The sequence below is a fragment of the Podarcis pityusensis genome, assembly GCF_964106645.2.
Source record: "Podarcis pityusensis genome assembly, chromosome: 12".
Lineage (NCBI taxonomy): Eukaryota > Metazoa > Chordata > Lepidosauria > Squamata > Lacertidae > Podarcis > Podarcis pityusensis.
This window is the reverse complement of record NC_138037.1, coordinates 4,394,523-4,414,217: the sequence shown is the minus strand read 5'-3', so window position 1 is coordinate 4,414,217 and position 19,695 is coordinate 4,394,523. Positions and strand designations below refer to the sequence as shown.

The window sequence follows — 19,695 nt, the reverse complement described above, 5'->3', positions numbered from 1 at the left end:
TGTGTTATTTATTTACATCATATGCTCTTCATGCTTTCTTCATTCTACGTTCTTCCCCCCACTCCCCACCTATTCAACTGGTTTGCACCATAAACAACAACAACAAAAGACACCTTATCTTTGGCACAAGCCATACAAAACCTTAGCACACAGGAGCTACAAACTAGTTTTTAGCTTATAGATAAAACAGAAACACACAGGACATGGCTTAATGCCAAAGTAACACACAGGTATGGGAGGAGGAGTTGGAAAACTGCCTTCACTTTTCCATCCTGAAGCATTCCTGGGTCTTGGAAAGGCTGCTCAACAGAACAGTCTTTGCATTGTCTTTCAGCCCAAACTACTGCCTTTCTCCCCTATGTATATTTTCCAGTTTCAGATCTGTCTTACAACAACCGCCTAAGAGAGTACGAAGCCGTATAAAAATCCATACGGATTTCTGTAGAAATATGCTAAAAGCTTGCTCCACTAGTCAGTAAACAAGGTAATTGCTTTGTCCGTAACAGCAGCAATGAGCTGTTTTGCTATTTAAGCTCTTCCCACTTACACACCTCTCTCGTAACATTTTAAAGCAGGCTTCCTCAACCTCGGCCCTCCAGATGTTTGAGACTACAATTCCCACCATCCCTGACCGCTGGTCCTGCTAGCTAGAGATCATGGAAGTTGTAGTCCCAAAACATCTGGAGGGCCGAGGTTGAGGAAGCCTGTTTTAAAGGCTTGAAATTCCGGAGTGAAACACCAGTTAATCTCGGCCTCTTCTAACAAAAGAGTATTGGGTTTAAATAATAAAAAAGAATGAGAAGTTCTTGTAAACTTTTACAAGAACTGGAAGTCGGGAGCCCCTCAAGCTTCCTAAATAAAAGATGAACAAATAACCTGCTTTAAAGACCCTCACCGTTTTAACCAGGAAGTGTTAGTATTAAATGGGCCCAGGCCAGTTCAACATGGGCTGGTGGGACAAATTCCATGGCATAAGAATTTAGCATTTCCATGGCATAAGCATTTAGACTGCCAGAGACAGTCCCGAAATGGGGCCCAGGCCTTAAACACTGTTATGCCACACAAATTCAAGGGATTATAATGCTAACACGCAGCAACCTGCCCATAAGGCAGTTTAACAGCTCCAGATTTGTCCTCCCTGATGTGCCTTTAATGTATCTTAAGAGCCAATAGCATGACCTGGGATAGCTATGACTATAACCATAACCTAGGCTCTCTCAAGCATCACTGTGCAGCCCCGTGTGGAATGCCAGCACAGCCAACGGCTGCGAGGAGTTGCCATATCGGCCAACTGAAAGCAACAAAGTGGAGGAAGGGAATGGGAAGGGTGCACAGTAAATGGACCAAAATGGGGGCAGAGAGAGCCAGTTACTGCCTACGAAACCATTTTTACAAAGAAACCTATAATCCCTAAGCCGTTACCAGACCAGTAACACAACCGGCACGTCTGAAGCAAAGCCTAAATCTAATATATGACTGAGGACTAAAACGCCACTTCTGTGTTTCTAGTTCAAAGAGTAAAAAGAAAAAAAAAGAAAGACCTTGAAATGCCCCCCAAAATGGCTACCCCTTGAGGAAATTCTAATTTCCAGGTTGCTGTTGACTCTGATCTCTTCCTAAAGCATCCCTACATACCTGCATGAGTAACTGAGTGACTGCGAGGGTACATAGCCTTATTCCGGCCACAGTGATGTACTTCCAAGTTCCCGCCAGAAAATAAGAACCAGAGCCGCTAACCGCCTAATTACCACGCTACTACCGACAGACTGATTAAATTGGTCCTCATGCTGAGTTGAAAGCATAATTTCCTGATCCGTCAAATTATTCCAGTGAAAGAGGTGAGCACCTCACGCGGTTTGTGGCCACAGATGCTCACTGGCAGCTTTGTCATTCAAATCCAGAGGGGTGGACAGCAATGGAACCATTATCCATCATACCTTAAGAGATGTTGTGATTCCCTCCCTGCCAATGCCTCAAAGTTTCATCCGTCCTTCCTGGGGCACTTACCTGTTTTTCTCCTATGCCCAAACGAGCGCTGGTCAAATGGCAGGTCTCCATGCGAGCTAAACAAAGCGCTATGCTGGTTTTTAGCCATTTCCTGTTGCGTGTCTATCCCAGTTCGGAGCACATTTTCAGCACAGGGAGACACATGCACCATTTCCGAAGTTGGCAGGAAACGCTTGCAGAAACCCGTGCTGAAAACGTACCCGGCCTGGGGGTTTTTGTGTGTGTTGCGGGTGGTTGCAGTGGGTTGTGTGCTGCCTTTTGCTGGTGTTCATCCTGGAATTCAAGCCCATGAAGGCCTTGAATGCTCAAAAGCCACGGCAGCTGTCTTTTGTGTGAAGAGGTATATATAGATATATATATAGATATAAAAAAGAATAGCTCACTCGATCCTTCCCCGCCAGGAATAGGGGGATTCTCCCAGAGCGACATCCATTGCCGGCAATGGACGCACCAAAATTACGTCGGCATCAATGAGTTAGCCACCTCTGTCCTCTCTTTTTCCACCTATTATATTTCTCATGCATCATCCAGCTTCCCAACCATCTTCCTGCTTTCTTCACAGTACGCACGCTACGTTCTCTCCTTTCTTCAGGGCGGAGTTGAAAATGGAGTTGAGAAAAGGAGACTCATGGTCAGCTGGGGATGATGTTAACAAGCTCCTGGCTGCCCTGAGAAGCTGGATGGAAATGGTTGAAATTACTACAAAGGGGTCAGCATCAAGAGGTCGGGAAGGACATAGCTTTATGTTACAAGCTTTCCACACCCTCCCGCCCAATCAGTCTACGCTACATAGATGACCAGCACTCCAGACTAATATTACGGGGTTGGAAGACCCTAAAGCAACCAACATCAATCGGTTTTGGCATGGAACATGGACAAATGGGCTCCATGTTTATCTCAGAGACAACAGGTCCCAATCGTTTTCTTGCATCAGGTAAAAACTATGCTGTTTACAGGTATCTCTTCCGAGCATAAATGCGCTGGAGGTTTTTTAAAAAGCAGTTAATGTCAGACAGAAGCAGCTAACTCTTAGTGCAATCGTAATGCAGTGCAGGACAGATTAAATTCAGCGTTGTCATACAGCAGCTCCCAAACACAGGAACCTAAAAAGGAGGACTATTGTTTTTGATGGGTGGGTGGAAGGAAGGGGCTTGGTTTAGGCAACAGGGATGCTACTGCACTGAGCACGAGATCAGAATCTATGTCCGCTAGATCAATATATGTAATACTGGCAGCAATATTTTAAACCATGTATTGACCTTCTTAATATTATGTGATGTGATCTGCAACAGAAAGGGCTTAAAAATCCAAAACAGTGAATTTTGATGGATAATGATTCCATAGCTGACCATAGATGTGAGCAAACTGCTCTTGAGCCAGGGCTATCCCAAAAGGGGAGAGGGAGAGTAGAAAGATAACTTAGCAAGAAAATTATGATTTCATGCTAACCCCACCATGAATCCTCACAAGACGACGTATCTGAGACACAACTGAACAACAATTAGGTTTCTGATTTGATTTGGTTTTTTTACAACTAATTTGTATTTTCTTTTCAATCCTCAGTACCAGGGCATAGACTGACAAGTAGGTACGGGGGTTTAAAATCAAACACAAAGCCCTGAATCTAGACAAATTAAGGAGTTGCTGATATGAACATTACTCTACTTGAGGTGAGAAGGGAGTGGCTACATACGCACAATGACCTCTCCCTGCATAAAAGCGGCAGGCACTGGGTTCATATATGCCCAGGAGCTCCATGAACTGGTTGAATGATACTCTGGGATTTCGATCTAGGCATGGGAAGCAGATCTGGGGGGGGGGCTCCTGGCTACAGATAAACCAGTATTGCACTAAGGCTGCATACACTTAAAGCACATTCCTCCCTCAAAGGATCATTGGATCCCCTGGCACAACTACAATTCCCAGCACCCTTTTAAAATACAGTTGTCAGGATTCTTTGGGGAGGTAAAATGTGTTTTAAAGGTATGGTGTGTGCAGCCTGTCTTCAAATCTCCATCCTGGGGACAGAGCAGAACAAGGTGCAAGCAAGCCCAAGGCCCGCTCCCTTTCCTGGGTAGAGAAAAAGATTCTCAGAGGCAAAGCCTAAGCCCATTCAAGATGCAATATATACTGGGCATACTCTAGGCAGAAAGAACAAGATGCACAAACTTATTTTTACGCAGACGACACTTGGCAGCCTGGCATACATTATTAATTATCCATCTTGTTGTTAGTTCTCTCATTACACTGAAAGAATTAAGTTGTTGTTGTTTTAATCCCACACTCATCTTGCAAATACAGGTCAAGTTCTTCAGAGAATCAGGGCTATTTTCTTTTTTAAAAAGCACCTTACTTTGTACAAAACGCCCCTCTCCTGACCTATCTGTATCAACACACACACGGACCAAGTATTGTAAAATGCTTCCTGAAGGACACAGAGGAAAAGGCATGATTTCTTTGCATCTATCGCACTTCAAAAATAATCATTTGAGCAAATCTCCAGATGTAAGAAAAAGGAATCATGCCCGATTTTAGAAGTGGGCCGATCTTATGTTGTGTGAATACTGCTTAGTATTTTTCTTAGAAATTCCAACAAGGCAAAGGTTTAGGAAAAGGAGGCCCAGGCTCCTGCCTGGTCTCTGGATTCCAATGTAATGTCTTTCTCAGCCCTAAGTACCACTGAATCTACCCACACATATCCTTGTAGGAAGAACAAAGGAGCTAATAAGACTGTCCACTGATAAAGAAGAGAGGGGCTAACTGGAGAAATTGCTACTCTGCTTCTGTTTTCTTACGTGGTAGCTAATCTAGCCAAACGAAGAGTAGTAACTACTGGTGGTTTGAATCTTTTGGCATCTCAAGAGACAACAGGTACAAAGAGGTCTCACTGTGGCCTGCCATCCCCACTATCCTTCTTCCCACCAGGCTAATAAAAAAAGGCAGCAAAACATCACACAAAACTTCAGTAGCATGCCTGTTTCCAGGCTAACTATTCTTGCAAAAAAAGCGTAACAGGATAGCAGCATTTCCCAAAGGTTTCACAGCAGACAGCCTATGTTTTTCGGAACAGGTGATAATTCACTTTTCTGCCAAACAGATTCAAATCGCTGTTACATATTCTTGTGACTTTGATTTTTAGCAGAAAAATTTGTTGATTGTTTCATTCATTAACAGCTAGTTGCACTGGTCTGTAAAACTAGTGAGGGCACATCAGGAAATTTTGGGTCAAAGACGACCAATACTAAATTAGTGGAAGAAATGCTCTCTTTGCAAAGTTGAAGTGTACGTCTTTTGCTAACAATTTAATTAACTTAAAAAAAAATCCTTCCAGTAGCACCTTTAAGACCAACTAAGTTAGTTCTTGGTATGAGCTTTCGTGTGCAAGCACACTTCTTCAGATACACTGAAACAGAAGTTGCCAGATCCTTCTATATAGTGAGAAGACATTGGATTCTTATCCCATTATACATGACTAAGCCATTTCTCACCTTCTCACCCCTTGCCTTTTCCTGTAAGACCCATTACAGTCGTTAAGAGTCGTCAGCAGGCTCATCCCAGCTATCTGCCTATCTCCCATTCCCACCACCCTTCTGAGTAATACCCCTCCCCACCTTCTCACTATATAGAAGGATCTGGCAACTTCTGTTTCAGTGTATCTGAAGAAGTGTGCTTGCACACGAAAGCTCATACCAAGAACTAACTTAGTTGGTCTTAAAGGTGCTACTGGAAGGATTTTTTTTTATTTTGATTATGGTAGACCAACACGGCTACCTATCTGTAATTTAATTAACTGCCAGTTAACGAAGTGTAGGCAGTTTTGCTTCAAAAGGAAAAACAGAATACTTATGGAAAGCTTTTGGTCAAATAATTTTCTAATGGAAGGTATTTCCCCTAGTTTGGTCATGTGAACAACAAATCCCACCACCCTTTCCAACCCAAATTTTACCAAGCAGGGCCCATAGATGCAACTTTTGTGAATAGAGGATACAAACTGCATAATTAATCCATTTCCCAGTCTTCACAGTTTGCTGATCATTCAACACTACTGGCTAATAGGGTGGGTGTGAGGAGAAAAGGTCACAATTATGCTTATAAGGTTTTCATTACAAGCATGGAAAAAAGTTTTAGCCTGGCCCATTTGAATTTCCCGCTAAAAGAAAAAGAGAAAATCTGCAGCCGTTCAGAATACACACACTCTGCACAAGAGAAACAAGTCAACTGTGAGAAACCTCCATTACCTTCTAAACGATAAAAGCATCTGCTACAGAGAAGCCAACTTACTTTTAGGTCTTTCCAGCAATCTAGAAGCTTGGTCGCCAAATCACTTGCATCTATTATCTTATCGGTCTGTTCTTGACTCCTCTCACTCTCCACATCTGACACGCCCTCCTCTTCATCTTGAGAGGGCGTTTCTGCAGCCACAGATTCCTCCAGCTTCGCAGCAGAGGTCTCCTTCATCTCTGTCTCGGGCTCCACATCTTGCTCGACAGCTTGGGATTTGCTGGTGTCTGCTGAGACCTCAGCGGCAGCATCCTTGCCAGGCTCCTGCTGGGGTGGCAGTTCCTCTGCCGTCTCTGTTGGGACACTGTCTAGATGCTCAAGGTCCTCTTTGCCCTCCTTCAGCTCAATCTCGCTGGTCGTATCGGAGATGGCGCTGTCCATGCTGTTCTCACTTATGATCTTGAGCTTCCGGAAAGAAAGCTTCTTGGGCGTGTCCGTGTCCCCCTCCACGCTAGGCTTAGCGGAAGGATCGGGCGTGTTGAGTGGAGTATGAGCCCGCGATGTGTTCTCACTCGAATAACCATCTCCCTCGCTGAGATGTGGAATAGCGGATTTAGTCTGAGCCCAGCGCTGGATAATCGGAAGCACTTTGCTCTCCTCCAACATGTTTTTATTGGGAATAGGCAAAAGCTCCAAAGTCTTCATAATCTGATCACAGAACATGAAAAGAGAATTGTAAACTTTCAGAAATGGTCGGTTTGATTGAAATTAGATTTGGCAACAGAAGTACTGTTTTGGGGGGACAGGGGGCGGGCAGGTGTGGGGGAGTCCCTGGTTCTGAATGGGGTAGCTGTGCCCCTGAAGGACCAGGTGCGCAGCCTGGGAGTCATTTTGTACTCACAGCTGTCCATGGAGGTGCAGGTTAATCCTGTGTCCAGGGCAGCTGTTTACAAGCTCCATCTGGTACACAGGATGAGACCCTCCCTGCCTGCGCACTGTCTCACCAGAGTGGTGCATGATCTGGCTATCTCCCGCTTGGACTACTGCAATGCGCTCTACGTGGGGCTACCTTTGAAGGTGACCCGGAAACTGCAATTACTCCAGAATGCGGCAGCTAGACTGGTGATTGGGAGTGGCCGCCAAGACCACATAACACCGGTCTTGAAAGACCTACATTGGTTCCCAGTAAGTTTCTGAGCACAATTCAAAGTGTTGGTGCTGGCCTGTAAAGCCCTAAACGGCCTCAAAGGCCCAGTATACCTGAAGGAGTGTCTCCACCCCCATCGTTCTGCCCAGACACTGAGGTCCAGTACCAAGGGCCTTCTGGCGGTTCCCTCACTGCGAGAAGCCAAGTTACAGGGAACCAGGCAGAGGGCCTTCTCGGTAGTGGCACCCGCCCTGTGGAACGCCCTCCCACCAGATGTCAAAGAGAAAAATAACTACCAAACTTTTAGAAGACATCTGAAGGCAGCCCTGTTTAGGGAAGCTTTTAATATTTAATGCTGTATTGTTTGTAACACGTGGTTGGAATCCACCCAGAGTGGCTGGGGAAACTCAGCCAGATGGGCGGGGTATATTATTATTATCATTATTATTATTATTATGCTCTGCCGACACACTAACTGGGGCTCCATTCAGACTATCCTCCACCTTTGAAGGTTCATGAACAAGCTCCATGGTCAAGTGCCCCCCTCTTTCCCTCTTCCATTTCCTTCTTAGCATTAACCATAATTTGCTGTGATGTCCGAATCAGCATAGAACAGCTAACATGTGCCCTTCAAACCAGAAGTCCATTTCAAAGTTTAGTTTCAGATGTTGGTTTGCAGGGGGAAAGTGCACTAGCCATAGTTTGCAGATCTGAATACCACAGCAAATTATGGTTACTGCTAAAAAGGAAATGGAAGGGAAAGCCACGATTAAACGGGGGACAGGGGGAGAGTATGATTCCGCAGCTTGTTCCCAACCCTCAAAACCATGGTTTGTAGAAAGTCTGAACTGAAGCAGAGTGCCCCTTAAGCAGATGTAGCCTGAAATTTCTGACAACAAATCAGAAAAATAAAATCCCTTTTGGAGGAACAACAGGTTAATTAAATGTCAATGAGCAATTACACAATGCTAGACATGACTTGAGTAGGTCACATACACAAGAACCAAAATATCTAACAATGTGAAGATGTAAGCAGACCCAGATGGAGGCCTGACCTCTGAAATGACCTCTCTAATTTGGCACTGTTTACATGCCAGATAGAAGGGACGCAGGTGGCGCTGTGGGTTAAACCACTGTGCCGCTTGGACTTGCTGATCGGAAGGTCGGTGGTTCGAATCCCTGCAACAGGGTGAGCTCCCGTTGCTCGGTCCCTGCTCCTGCCAACCTGGCAATTTGAAAGCACGTCAAAATGCAAGTAGATAAATAGGTACCGCTCCGGCAGGAAGGTAAACGGCATTTCCATGCGCTGCTCTGGTTCGCCAAAAGCGGCTTAGTCCTGCTGGCCACATGACCCGGAAGCTGTACGCCGGCTCCCTTGGCCAATAAAGCGAGATGAGCGCCGCAACCCCATAGTTGGTCACGACTGGACCTAATGGTCAGGGGTCCCTTTACCTCTATCTTTTTTACATGCCAGATACACACTACAGCAATTGCTTGAGTCTCTTCCAAATAAAAGCACAACCACAGATGTGCATTCAAAAATTCAGGCTCTGTGGGACTGTGGAAATACACCTCTGCACTGGGAGCTATAATCATAGTTTACCTGCACAATCTATATAGCATCCAGTTTTATCTTTTTCCAAATTGTTTTGCTAGCAAGTGGTACGCTAGAGAACAATAGGAAGGGTCACAGATGTTGGGAATAATGAGCCAGAAGCAGCACCGAGAATGGAAAATAGTTTCTGAATCTCCACCCTACACTGACTACAAGATTCTTAGAACGGCGAATGATTTCCTCACAAATTGGCTTGAATGGGAGAAGCCATAAAGAAACTAACGACAAGGAACTAAAGTTAGAAGCCTGACTTAACTCTGGCGAAGCTATTTTTGAAAACGCAGCAACACAGAAATCCCAGGGCAGCCACTGACCTCTATCTGGAGTTTCAAGTTGTTGGCTATGTTTCCCCTGCCATCACCAAGCTCTGCCATCCAAATCCAGAGAAGGGACAATCCATGACATTCTAAGAACGTCTTCAGGCAGGCCTGGGAGTGAGTATTCTGTGAAGAGAAAGAAGGGGGGCAGGGAGAGAGAATGACCAAGAGACCACACAGCCACGTTTTCACAGTCGCTGCAAACCAGCAAAACTAAAGCAGACAACTACCCAACAAAGCAAAAGAAAAAAAGAACACACACACACTCTTGGCAAGGATGGAGCTACCAGAAGGGTGCTGCAAATAGCTGTCAACTTACGGATTTGAAAAGAAGGGATCAGCAGCCAAAATAAGGGATTTTCAGAGCACAGGTATGTTTGACTTCTGAACCCCTCCGAGCCAAAGGCAGAAAGCCCAGCCAGCAGCCAAACGAAGCCTCAAGCGGTGGTTCCCACAGCGCAGCAACCCAGCAAAGGGGATGCAGCAAGGAAAACCACCGTCGCCTCTCCGCTGGGAAGCGCTGAGCAAAGGCACAAGGCATGCAAGCTCCACCCCCCAGTCGTTCTTAGACTCCTTATTGGGTGAGCAACGCAGCCAAGCAACACAGTTGGAGCCTCCTTCCTCCCTGACTGGCAGGGAGGGAGGGAGGGAGGGAGGGAGAGGAGCTGCTTCCTTTGAAACCCGGGGAATTTAAGGGACATCATCAATAAGGGACAGCAGCGGGACACGGCGCTGGGATAAGGGACTGTCCCGCCTGACAGCTATGATGCTGCACCCAGTATGGCTTGCAAGCTCCTGATAATGGTCATCTGGCTGGCCACTGTGAGAACAGGATGATGGACTAGAATGGCCACTGGCCCAATTCATCAGCCAGACTCCTCTGATGATTCTCATGCTAAAGTCAAAAATCCACCATCATCGGGCAGAACTGCTTCACACCAAGCAACAAACATGTCCATGGTCTGAAGAGCTAAGAATTATTCCGATATAGGTTTCGTAACTTAGATCTGGGAGGCCTCATTGTGTAGCTCTGGGAAACTTACTCCCTCAGGCAACTGTAAAAAGCAATTTCAAAGGGAGGCTCCAATCTGAAACCGCTGAACGGCAATGCACCCAAAAATCTAATTCTATTCATTTCAGTCTGAATAGAGACCATTGTTTCCTTTCCCACTGAAGGTGTTATTTTACCCAGCAATTCCAGGGGTTTTCTATTGTCAATCGCTGCTAGCTGCAAAAGGTGACTGTGCTCATTGCGCGTACATTTTAAGTTCTAATTGCATTTCCACTCTATTCAGCAAAGCTGAATAGATGACCGGGGTGGCTAACCTGCAGCCCACATCCGTGCAGGTGAGCGGAGATGTTTGTGACGGAAAAGCCCAAACTCTGCAATTTGTAACAAGATGGGAGGGCAGGAGGTCTTATGCAGACACAATTTGGTTAGATTGTGCTGGGATCAACAACAGGTTTCTGATTGCACCATGACTAAAGGAACAAAGGAACAGGGCTGTTCCTCCTTTGAAAACAGAGAAACAAGAGAACTCTTCAGATCTAGCTCCTGCACTAAGGGGAACATACAGGTTCTCTGTAGGGCAGAGAACAGAAGCAATGAAAAATGTGATAGTCCTAATACTAACAAAGAGAGAGATTAAATTTGATGATGCACTACATAAAACGGTGAATAAAAGTCAAAAAGGTGAGGGGGCATGTAACCCTGCCATAAGCAGAATCCCATCTGTAGGTTCAATGACAGATAAAATATCATGAAGTTGCAAATGTGCCCCCTCCCCCAAGCAAGGCTACTTCAATCCCTCAAAACTTCTCAGCCCCACCATTAAAAGTGAAATATTAAATTAGAATTTATTTAACTTATTTGCCAACCACTTCCAGGTCAAATAAAAGAAGGAATAATCACCTGTATAAGTTTGAGACAGGTGAGCTTTTGCTCCAGAGTCTCGATTCGCACCATCAGCCGAGACAAGCTGAGAACTTGATTTTTATCTGAAAGTCCTTCTCCGTTTTCCAGGAGTGCCTCTAATTCTCCATCCACCTACCAAAACCAAAAGAAAAGTTGTACAAAGTACAAGTGCGCTTCCCTCCCCCAACCCTTTGCAAATTGGCATTTATTCGGAAGGAGAGTTTACTTACTAGTGGGAAAGGTTTGGAATAGGTCACACTGGATTTCCAGAGTGCTGGAGTTACAAGTTGCGGAGAGATCAAATGCACCCTAAGCAGGAAGAAACTTCCTTATTCTACAGGGAGCTCCAATGCAGTTGACCTTGATCCTGCTTGCTCTTTGCAGCCAAATGATAAAAACATACCCTTTCCCTTACAAGGCCAAATTTGTTCAGACCATTTTGCATGGGGGGGGGTTCAGTTTCAAGACAGTGGTCTGAGTCTTTCCCAACCTGATTAATTCTGCAATTCCAGCAAAAGCCACTAATTTAACACCAGTACAAACATGCTAAAAATTTGAATTTGGGTGAATGATTATTCCAGCAAAAAACACACAAACCAGAATTTGCACATTACATTTGGAGCACGCCTGACACTCTCCTGCTGCAGCCATAGTCTAAATGTTCCACATCACACAAGTGGCCTGAATCGTGTGGGGCTGTTTTCCACGTCTGCAATGGAGGTGTAGCTTTGGCATAGGAAGCTACCGTATGATGCAAAGAGTCAGGTGTTACTGATGTGAAGTGGAGCTGGCCATGGGGGGGGGGACAACTTTACTGAAAATTAGGTAATTGGGGAGAGTGCTGGCATGTCCAGAGATGGTGGAGTCAAAACCAGACTGCAAAGCCACACCCCAGTAAAGGGATCGTAGCTAATGGCCAACGCTACTGGACAGATCTGTCCCACTTGCTTTGTGCAGGCGCTTTTGTGGGCCCAAGTCACTTTGAATGACAGTAACAGCTACGTGGTTTTGTAGGTTTGGAGCATCTGACTGTCTGAACCCAGCAGAGGATCATGCACCCAGTTCTGCTCTTTGAAGAAGTCACAGGAAAGAATATGAAAATCAGGTGCTGGTTTTCAAAACCTCTCAACCCCAGTGGTACACATGTAAGTCCCACTGCAGAAGAAAACAATAATGAAGCTTCTCCTTCCCCACCCCACTTACCGAATCCTTTTTACGAGACCGCTCCTTCTTCATTTTGCCTCCTGCGGCTCTAATGCTGACCCGGTTTTCTCCCCCAAGGTAACCCCGGCAGTTGGCAGAGCCACAGAAACACTTCTGTGCCTCTTTGCTATTTTGGAAAGAAACACATAGTACGAAAATGAAGTGCTTGAAAATTCCACTGTTATAGAGTTCAGCTCATTGATTGTCCTATTCCATGGCCTCCTTGAAGGCAAAAGCCAGCATTTGTTAAAAACCAGAGCATCCATTACCAGCTCAAACCCAGAAGTATATAGAAAGGCTTTATAGTGCTCCTGGAAGAATCTTGGGCTTTGTTCAGCTTCTTATAAAAGAGAGTGACGAAATCAGTTGTACAAATGCTTAACTGCTTTTTCTTACAATGTTCATCTTTCCTATTCATGTCTTAAGGTAAAGGGTAAAGGGACCCCTGATAGTTAAGTCCAGTCGCGAACGACTCTGGGGTTGTGGCACTCATCTCACTTTACAGGCCGAGGGAGCCGGAGTTTGTCCGCAGACAGTTTTTCCGGGTCATGTGGCCAGCATGACTAAGTCACTTCTGGAGAACCAGAGCAGCGCACAGAAACGCCGTTTACCTTCCCGCTGTAGCGGTACTTATTTATCTACTTGCACTGTGTGCTTTCGAACTGCTAGGTTGGCAGGAGCTGGGACCGAACAACGGGAGCTCACCCTGTTGCAGGGATTCGAACCGCCGACCTTCCGATCAGCAAGTCCAAGCGGCACAGTGGTTTAAACCACAGCGCCACCCATGTCCCTATTATTCAGGTCTTATAGATAAAGGTAAAGGGTAAAGGGACCCCTGACCATTAGGTCCAGTCGTGGCCGACTCTGGGGTTTTGGCGCTCATCTCGCTTTACTGGCCGAGAGAGGCAGCATACAGCTTCCAGGTCATGTGGCCAGCAGGACTAAGCCGCTTCTGACAAACCAGAGCAGTGCACAGAAACGCCGTTTACCTTCCCACCGGAGCAGTACCTATTTCTCTACTTGCACTTTGACGTGCTTTCGAACTGCTAGGTTGGCAGGAGCTGGGACTGAGCAACGGGAGCTCACCCCGTTGCGGGGATTCGAACCGCCAACCTTCTGATCAGCAAGCCCAAGAGGCTCAGTGGTTTAGACCACAGCACCACCTAATTAAAGATAAAAGCTCTCCGAGAGGCTTTTGATACTGTTAACCAGAGGTAGGGAATTATGGGTCTTCAAGTTGTTGCTGAACTACAACTCCCATCAGCGCTTGCAATCATTGGCCAATGGCCAGGAATGATCAACGGGATTTTCCTGGAGCTGCAGTGGTTCTGCTCCCATCTAAGGGGTTGGTTTCAGAAAGTGACTGCCTGTTAGCCCCTGGAAAGTGTAATGTGGATGCCATTGGGTCCACCGTCTGGTTTAATATCTACATAAAGCTGCTGAGTGTGGCCATGGGGGGATTAGGTGCAAGGTGTCAGCAACACCCTGTTTTTCCCTGTAACATTTCAATCAAGGTGAGACCAGACCAATAAACTGAAGCTGAATCCTGCCAAGGAGGAGGCTTTGTGGGTATTCCTGATCTGGAAGATAGGTCAATTGCCTGCTCTAGATGGGGTTGTACTATGATAAATTCTTTAAAAAATAAAATAAAAGCTAAGCACAATGCTTTCAAATCCGGCCCATGAATTCTATTGAAATAACCACAGGCTGCCCACACACATGCCGCAGAAGAATGGATAATTATTGTCACTGGCATTGCCAGAAGTTCAAAACCTGACCTTGAGTTGAACTCCCACCACTATTTCCTTTCACACCATCACCTATTTTTCTTATTTGTTAATTTTCCTTTGCTGATCTCATGCGTGGTTCGGTCTATACAGCATGCTAGTCATTTATGCAACAGGACAACCAAAAAAACATATTCCAAGCATACTGCCAAATCTGACGTCTCCAACAAGCACCACTCAGGTTTTAAAGGATTTACAAAATTACGGCACAAAATTATTCCAGTAAAACAGGGTTCAAGGGTAAGCAGATTTTAACTAACTTGAAAACTGAGCCTATGATAGCTCACACATGAAGAGAGTACTTTAGTTACAGCTTGCAATAACAAAATATTCTCAGGGCAGCTTACAACAACAAATAAAGTTAAAAATTCAACACATAAATGACAAACAACTTATGTATTGTTCAAACAACTTTGGCTCCTCCTCTCCCATCAAAATCAGTTGGAAAATCCCAAAGTTTTCCTCCGCTCTGGTTTTTTATTTTTCTTTTAGAGAAAAGTAACTGATTCTCTTTTGGGGAGCATCCACTAGGAGAGACTATTCTACTGTGGTACAACAGCACAATTAGGTTATGATTAGGGATATGCACTCTTTTAGAAAATGCACTGTTGTTTTTAACTTCATTCTCGTCATCCACCTGTAGCCAGGCGGAAAATAATAATGAAAAAACCCACCAACACATTATCTCTTCCAAACCAAGTGAGAACAAGAGCAGGGGAAACACGAATGAATCAGCTAATGAGCACCTGACCTCCGTAGTTCAGAAAATATGACCTACGTTTGATTGTGCACAAGATCACTTTATTGGCTTCTGTTCAAGTATAGTCATTTATAAACAACAAAGCAAGTAAGTCAGGTCGAGACCTACCCATATCTCTGGAACTGGTAGTCAAAGGTTAGCTCTGAGCCTGACGGAACAAGTTTTGTGGTGAAGAAGCCAACCCGCAGCTGTCCATTCACTGTCCACTAAAGTGGGGGGGGGGGAGAGAATAAAGATGATTAGAACAATATGTATATTCATGGACTGTGGGCTCTTGCTGTGTTTTTTAAAGGGCATCTATTCTAGAAAAGGCTCTGTATCTCTGGAGAACTCAGCAAACGCACAAATCTCTATGCCAAGAGAATCCATTTGAAAACATACTTCACACCCAACTTCATTTTAACTGCAATGCTTGGGAGTTCACAGCACTCCGCTTACATTAGGTATGCTGACGCAAACTCGTTTTGTCCCCCTTCAGAAATGGATGGTGTTAAGAAACAGCCTTAGTTCCTTTCGGTATTAAAAACCACTTGCACAGCTTTTAAACGGGCGTGCTGTGCTTTGTCTCATCATCTAAAACCTGGGGGGGGGGGGTCCTAAATTGTGCGGGGAGCCTCTGTAAGTAGAGAGGTCTCTCTGTTCCACACAGACACCGGTAAACTCATGGAGGCTTGACACAAGAAAGCGGACGGGCCAGAGGAAATGAACCTATGCTGCCAATTCTCGTAGTAAGGTAAAGGGACCCCTGACCATCAGGTCCAGTCATGGCCAACTCTGGGGTTGTGGCGCTCATCTCGCTTTACTGGCCAAGGGAGCCGGCGTACAGCTTCCGGGTCATGTGGCCAGCAGGACTAAGCCGCTTCTGGCGAACCAGAGCAGTGCACGGAAACGCTGTTTACCTTCCCGCCAGAGCGGTACCTATTGATCTACTTGCACTTTGATGTGCTTTCGAACTGCTAGGTTGGCAGGAGCAGGGACTGAGCAATGGGAGCTCACCCCGTTGCAGGGATTCAAACCGCCAACCTTCTGATCGGCAAGTCCTAGGCTCTGTGGTTTAACCCACAGCGCCACCCGCGTCCCAATTCCCATAGTACCCCAGTATAAAGTAAGCAGCACATAAGCGGCACACAAAACACTACCAAACCATTCTACGTACTAAATCTTATATTAATAATCCAAAAATTGAGAGAGCTATGTACAAGATCTACTACAGAAGCCACAAACAGAAAACTCATTCAAATTGTGTCCAAAAGGAAGATTCAGTCTTTAAAGGTTCCTTTAGCCAGCCTCCTGTAGATATCAACAGAGGTAAGTTTGATCAAACGAAGTGTCGGTGATGTTACTCGCAAGAGTTAGACAGGGTGCCGGCGTTTGTCACCTGTTTCGCCCATGAAGAGTCTTGGGCTTCTTCAGTAAAATCTCTCACGGTTTTGATATATTTATAAACATTTACGTCCATATGTTACATTTCTTCTTAGATTAAGTTTCACTATTTAATTTCTTTCTTCAGGAAATTCTCCCTCAAGATTTTGGTGTGTTTACATACATTCAACTTCATATAGCTCTCTCAAATTTTGGATTATTAATATAAGATTTGGTACGTAGAATGGTTTGGTAGTGTTTTGTGTGCCGCTTATGTGCTGCTTACTTTATACTGGTCTACGACGGGCCAGAGGAGGCAGAGCTTGGTGGTGTAACCCCCCCCCTCCATTCGCCCTCAGGATATTTGTTTATATGCCAAGAAGACAAGCGCCTGAATTGGACTCAGACATGCCTCTGGCCAGGTGATGTTGTCTTTTACACACCTGGCAGGCCACGTGACCCCCAAAGCCAATTTCAGTATTCTTATACTGCCTGCTACTTCAACTCTGTGTGCTTTGAAATAATAAATTCTACACATGTGTACAACTGCCTCTTTGCTCTTTCCTGGCCCCCACTGGGCCCATCTTTCAAAGATCTTTTGCCTGCCCGTGTCACAGCATTAATCTGCTTCTGCTCCTAGGCAACGTTTCTCATCAAAGCCTTTCCGCACTTGGGATCTCCTCCACCCGTCTTCCCTGGCTGACTCAGCCACTGAGCCTTTGGGCAACTTGTCCCTTGGAAGAGGCAATACTTCTTACACAGAATTCCAGCTCCCCCTACTCTCCCAAGCCTGTGTACAAAAGCACTGTTGTTTGCAAACATCTGAATGCTGACAGCTTCCCGCCCTGGGCAATAAAAATGTTTGTGAATGCAGTGACCTCACAGCAGTTCAGCCAATGGCACACGCAAAATGAACATGCCTGAAAAATTAAGGGGGGGAAATAGGAACTGTGTTAAAATCTATATGGAAATGGCAAGACATGGACAATTTGTTGATTGCCAGGGCTCAACTTTGGAAATTTATCAGCGTGCCTTAACTGACCTAGTTATTTTTATACAATTTTATTGCCAATGTTTAATATTTGCAAACATGTTTAAAATCATCAAAAGCAAAATAATATCAGGAATACAGCGTATGTGAATGCCATACCTAAGCTTTAGAATTGAATACTGTAATGCATTCTAAGTGGGGCTACCCTGAAGACTGTCTAAAAAAATGTCACTAGTCCTGAAAGTGACTGTCAGATTGTTGAGTGGCACAGCTAGTTGAGACCACATAACACCACTCCAGAGTAACTTGTATTGCTTGCTTATACATTTCAGAGCTGAATTCAAGATACTACTATTGACACACAGTTTGAACAACTTTATTTCTGGCACCAGTTTTAAAGATGCATCTTTCTTACTCAGGCTTTTAGATGAAGTGAAGCAACATGACTTGTTGCTAGTTGTATGTTTTCCCTGTGGTATCATACACGGATTTTGAATTGTTTTAAAAGGTTTGTTTTTTGTGTATAAAATTGCTTTATGGTAACTGGTTAACACGATTCATGTTGATCTGTTTGGTTTTATGTTATCTGAAGTTCTAATTTATAAATTATAAAATTATATAGATTTATATAAAATCATAGAGGCGACGCTCCCCGCACAAGAACGCTGCAAAAAGTTACAGATAGGTAGCCGTGTTGGTCTGCCATAGTCAAAATAAAAAAAATCCTTCCAGTAGCACCTTTAAGACCAACTAAGTTAGTTCTTGGTATGAGCTTTCGTGTGCAAGCACACTTCTTCAGATACACAGTATCTGAAGTATCTGAAGAAGTGTGCTTGCACACGAAAGCTCATACCAAGAACTAACTTAGTTGGTCTTAAAGGTGCTGCCAAAAGTGTTTATCGCTGCTGACATTTCACAAGATGAGCATGCATTTTAAAATGCTCTTACCCCGCACATCAAAGTGCAGCAAGTGAAGAGGGGTAAAAGCCTTTTAAAACATGTCGCTCACTGTACTGGCTACCCATATGCCTTATGGTCACTTCCATGTAAAGGAGCTGTAACATAAACCCTCATTTAAGCCAAAATCAAGTATAAAATTGCATCAGTTTCTTCCTGCGACTCACTTTCTGCGTCTCACAGTTTGGCTCGCAGCTGTGGTTCATAAAACGAGAGCAGTTTCCTTTCTGGGTGGCATCTATTATCTGAAAAGGAAAACATTTGTTTGTATCTCTTCATTAAAAAAATGGAGCCTGACCCATATTCAAAGACTTTCTACAGGGTTCCAACTGGAATTCTGTCTGCTTCAAGTGTTGTTAGGCCACGCTGACGGAGAAAATGACGGTATCCTTATATAGAACTAATTCAACGTACCGTATTTTTCGCCCTATAGGACACACTTTTTCCCCTCCAAAAATGGTAGCTTTGAGAACACTGTCCAACCATCTCGTCCTCTGTCGTCCCCTTCTTCTTGTGCCCTCCATCTTTCCCAACATCAGGGTCTTTTCCAGGGATTCTTCTCTTCTCATGAGTGCGTCCTATGGGGCGAATGCAGGCTTTCGCTGAAGCCTGGAGAGCGAGGGGGGTCAGTGCGCACCGGCCCCTCTCGCTCTCCAGGCTTCAGGAAGCTCTCCGCTAGCCGTGGGAGACGCAGCTCTCCCACGGCTAGCGGAGAGCTTGCCTGCACCCAGAAGCTTGGGGCGCCCTGAGCTCAGCATGCCCAAGCTTCGGGCTTCGTGCAGCGCTCCGCTAGCCGTGGGAGAGCCGCGCGAAGTCGCGCAGCTCTCCCACGGCTCGCGGATAGCAGCCTGTTCTGGGGGAAGCTCGGGCTTCCCCCGCCCCAGCCCCGCACGGGGGGGGGGGGGGGGGATAAAAATTTTTTTCTTTATTTCCCCCCCAAAAAACTAGGTGCGTCCTATGGGGCGAAAAATACGGTATGTTAGAATTTACTCGTATTAGCAGTAGCCTGCAACTTGAAAGGATCACAAGCCCCTCTGTAGAAGTTGTGGGGCTTTCTTTATAGTGCACAAAGTACAGCAGTAGGCGAGAGAGAGAAAACGAACAACGGGTTCACGCATGCACAGTGAACTCTTAAAAGTACTCGGACAATGCACAGCCTAAACACTGAAAACGATGTGTAACTCACCTCATCGTTTTTCAATGCCATGAAGTAGTAATGGATATTCTTGCTTCGGGCATACTCCTTCACTCGGGTTTTGAACTCTTTGTGATCGAGCACTTCACCACAGTATTCCAGTACAAAAGTGTTGCTAAGTAGGCCCAAGAAAGAAAGAAAGAAAGCCTAAGACATAGTAGCAACCTGGCTTGGACCTATAATACATTAAACAATCTGAATCTGGAATATCTTAGGGA

The 19,695-nt window shown here is 45.1% G+C and overlaps 1 protein-coding gene across 4 annotated transcripts in view; it reads right to left on the bottom strand.

Annotated features, from left to right (window-relative positions):
• SETD2 (SET domain containing 2, histone lysine methyltransferase) overlaps positions 1-19,695 on the bottom strand; it is an 83,313-nt gene that overhangs the window by 29,076 nt on the left and 34,542 nt on the right. For 2 of the 4 annotated variants that reach the window (XR_013977810.1, XR_013977811.1), the window contains exons 7-14: positions 19,469-19,592; positions 18,450-18,527; positions 15,081-15,178; positions 12,426-12,552; positions 11,220-11,354; positions 9,305-9,433; positions 6,289-6,936; positions 2,391-2,683 (exon numbers count right to left, since the gene is read on the bottom strand). Coding sequence is in view for 2 of the 4 variants with exons in the window: in XM_080973940.1 (XP_080830066.1) it covers positions 6,289-6,936; positions 9,305-9,433; positions 11,220-11,354; positions 12,426-12,552; positions 15,081-15,178; positions 18,450-18,527; positions 19,469-19,592 (1,339 nt within the window). In the remaining 2 variants the exon portion in view is untranslated. The remainder of the gene's footprint in view (positions 1-2,390; positions 2,684-6,288; positions 6,937-9,304; positions 9,434-11,219; positions 11,355-12,425; positions 12,553-15,080; positions 15,179-18,449; positions 18,528-19,468; positions 19,593-19,695) is intronic. The other 2 variants (XM_080973940.1, XM_080973941.1) reach the window with 1 other exon arrangement.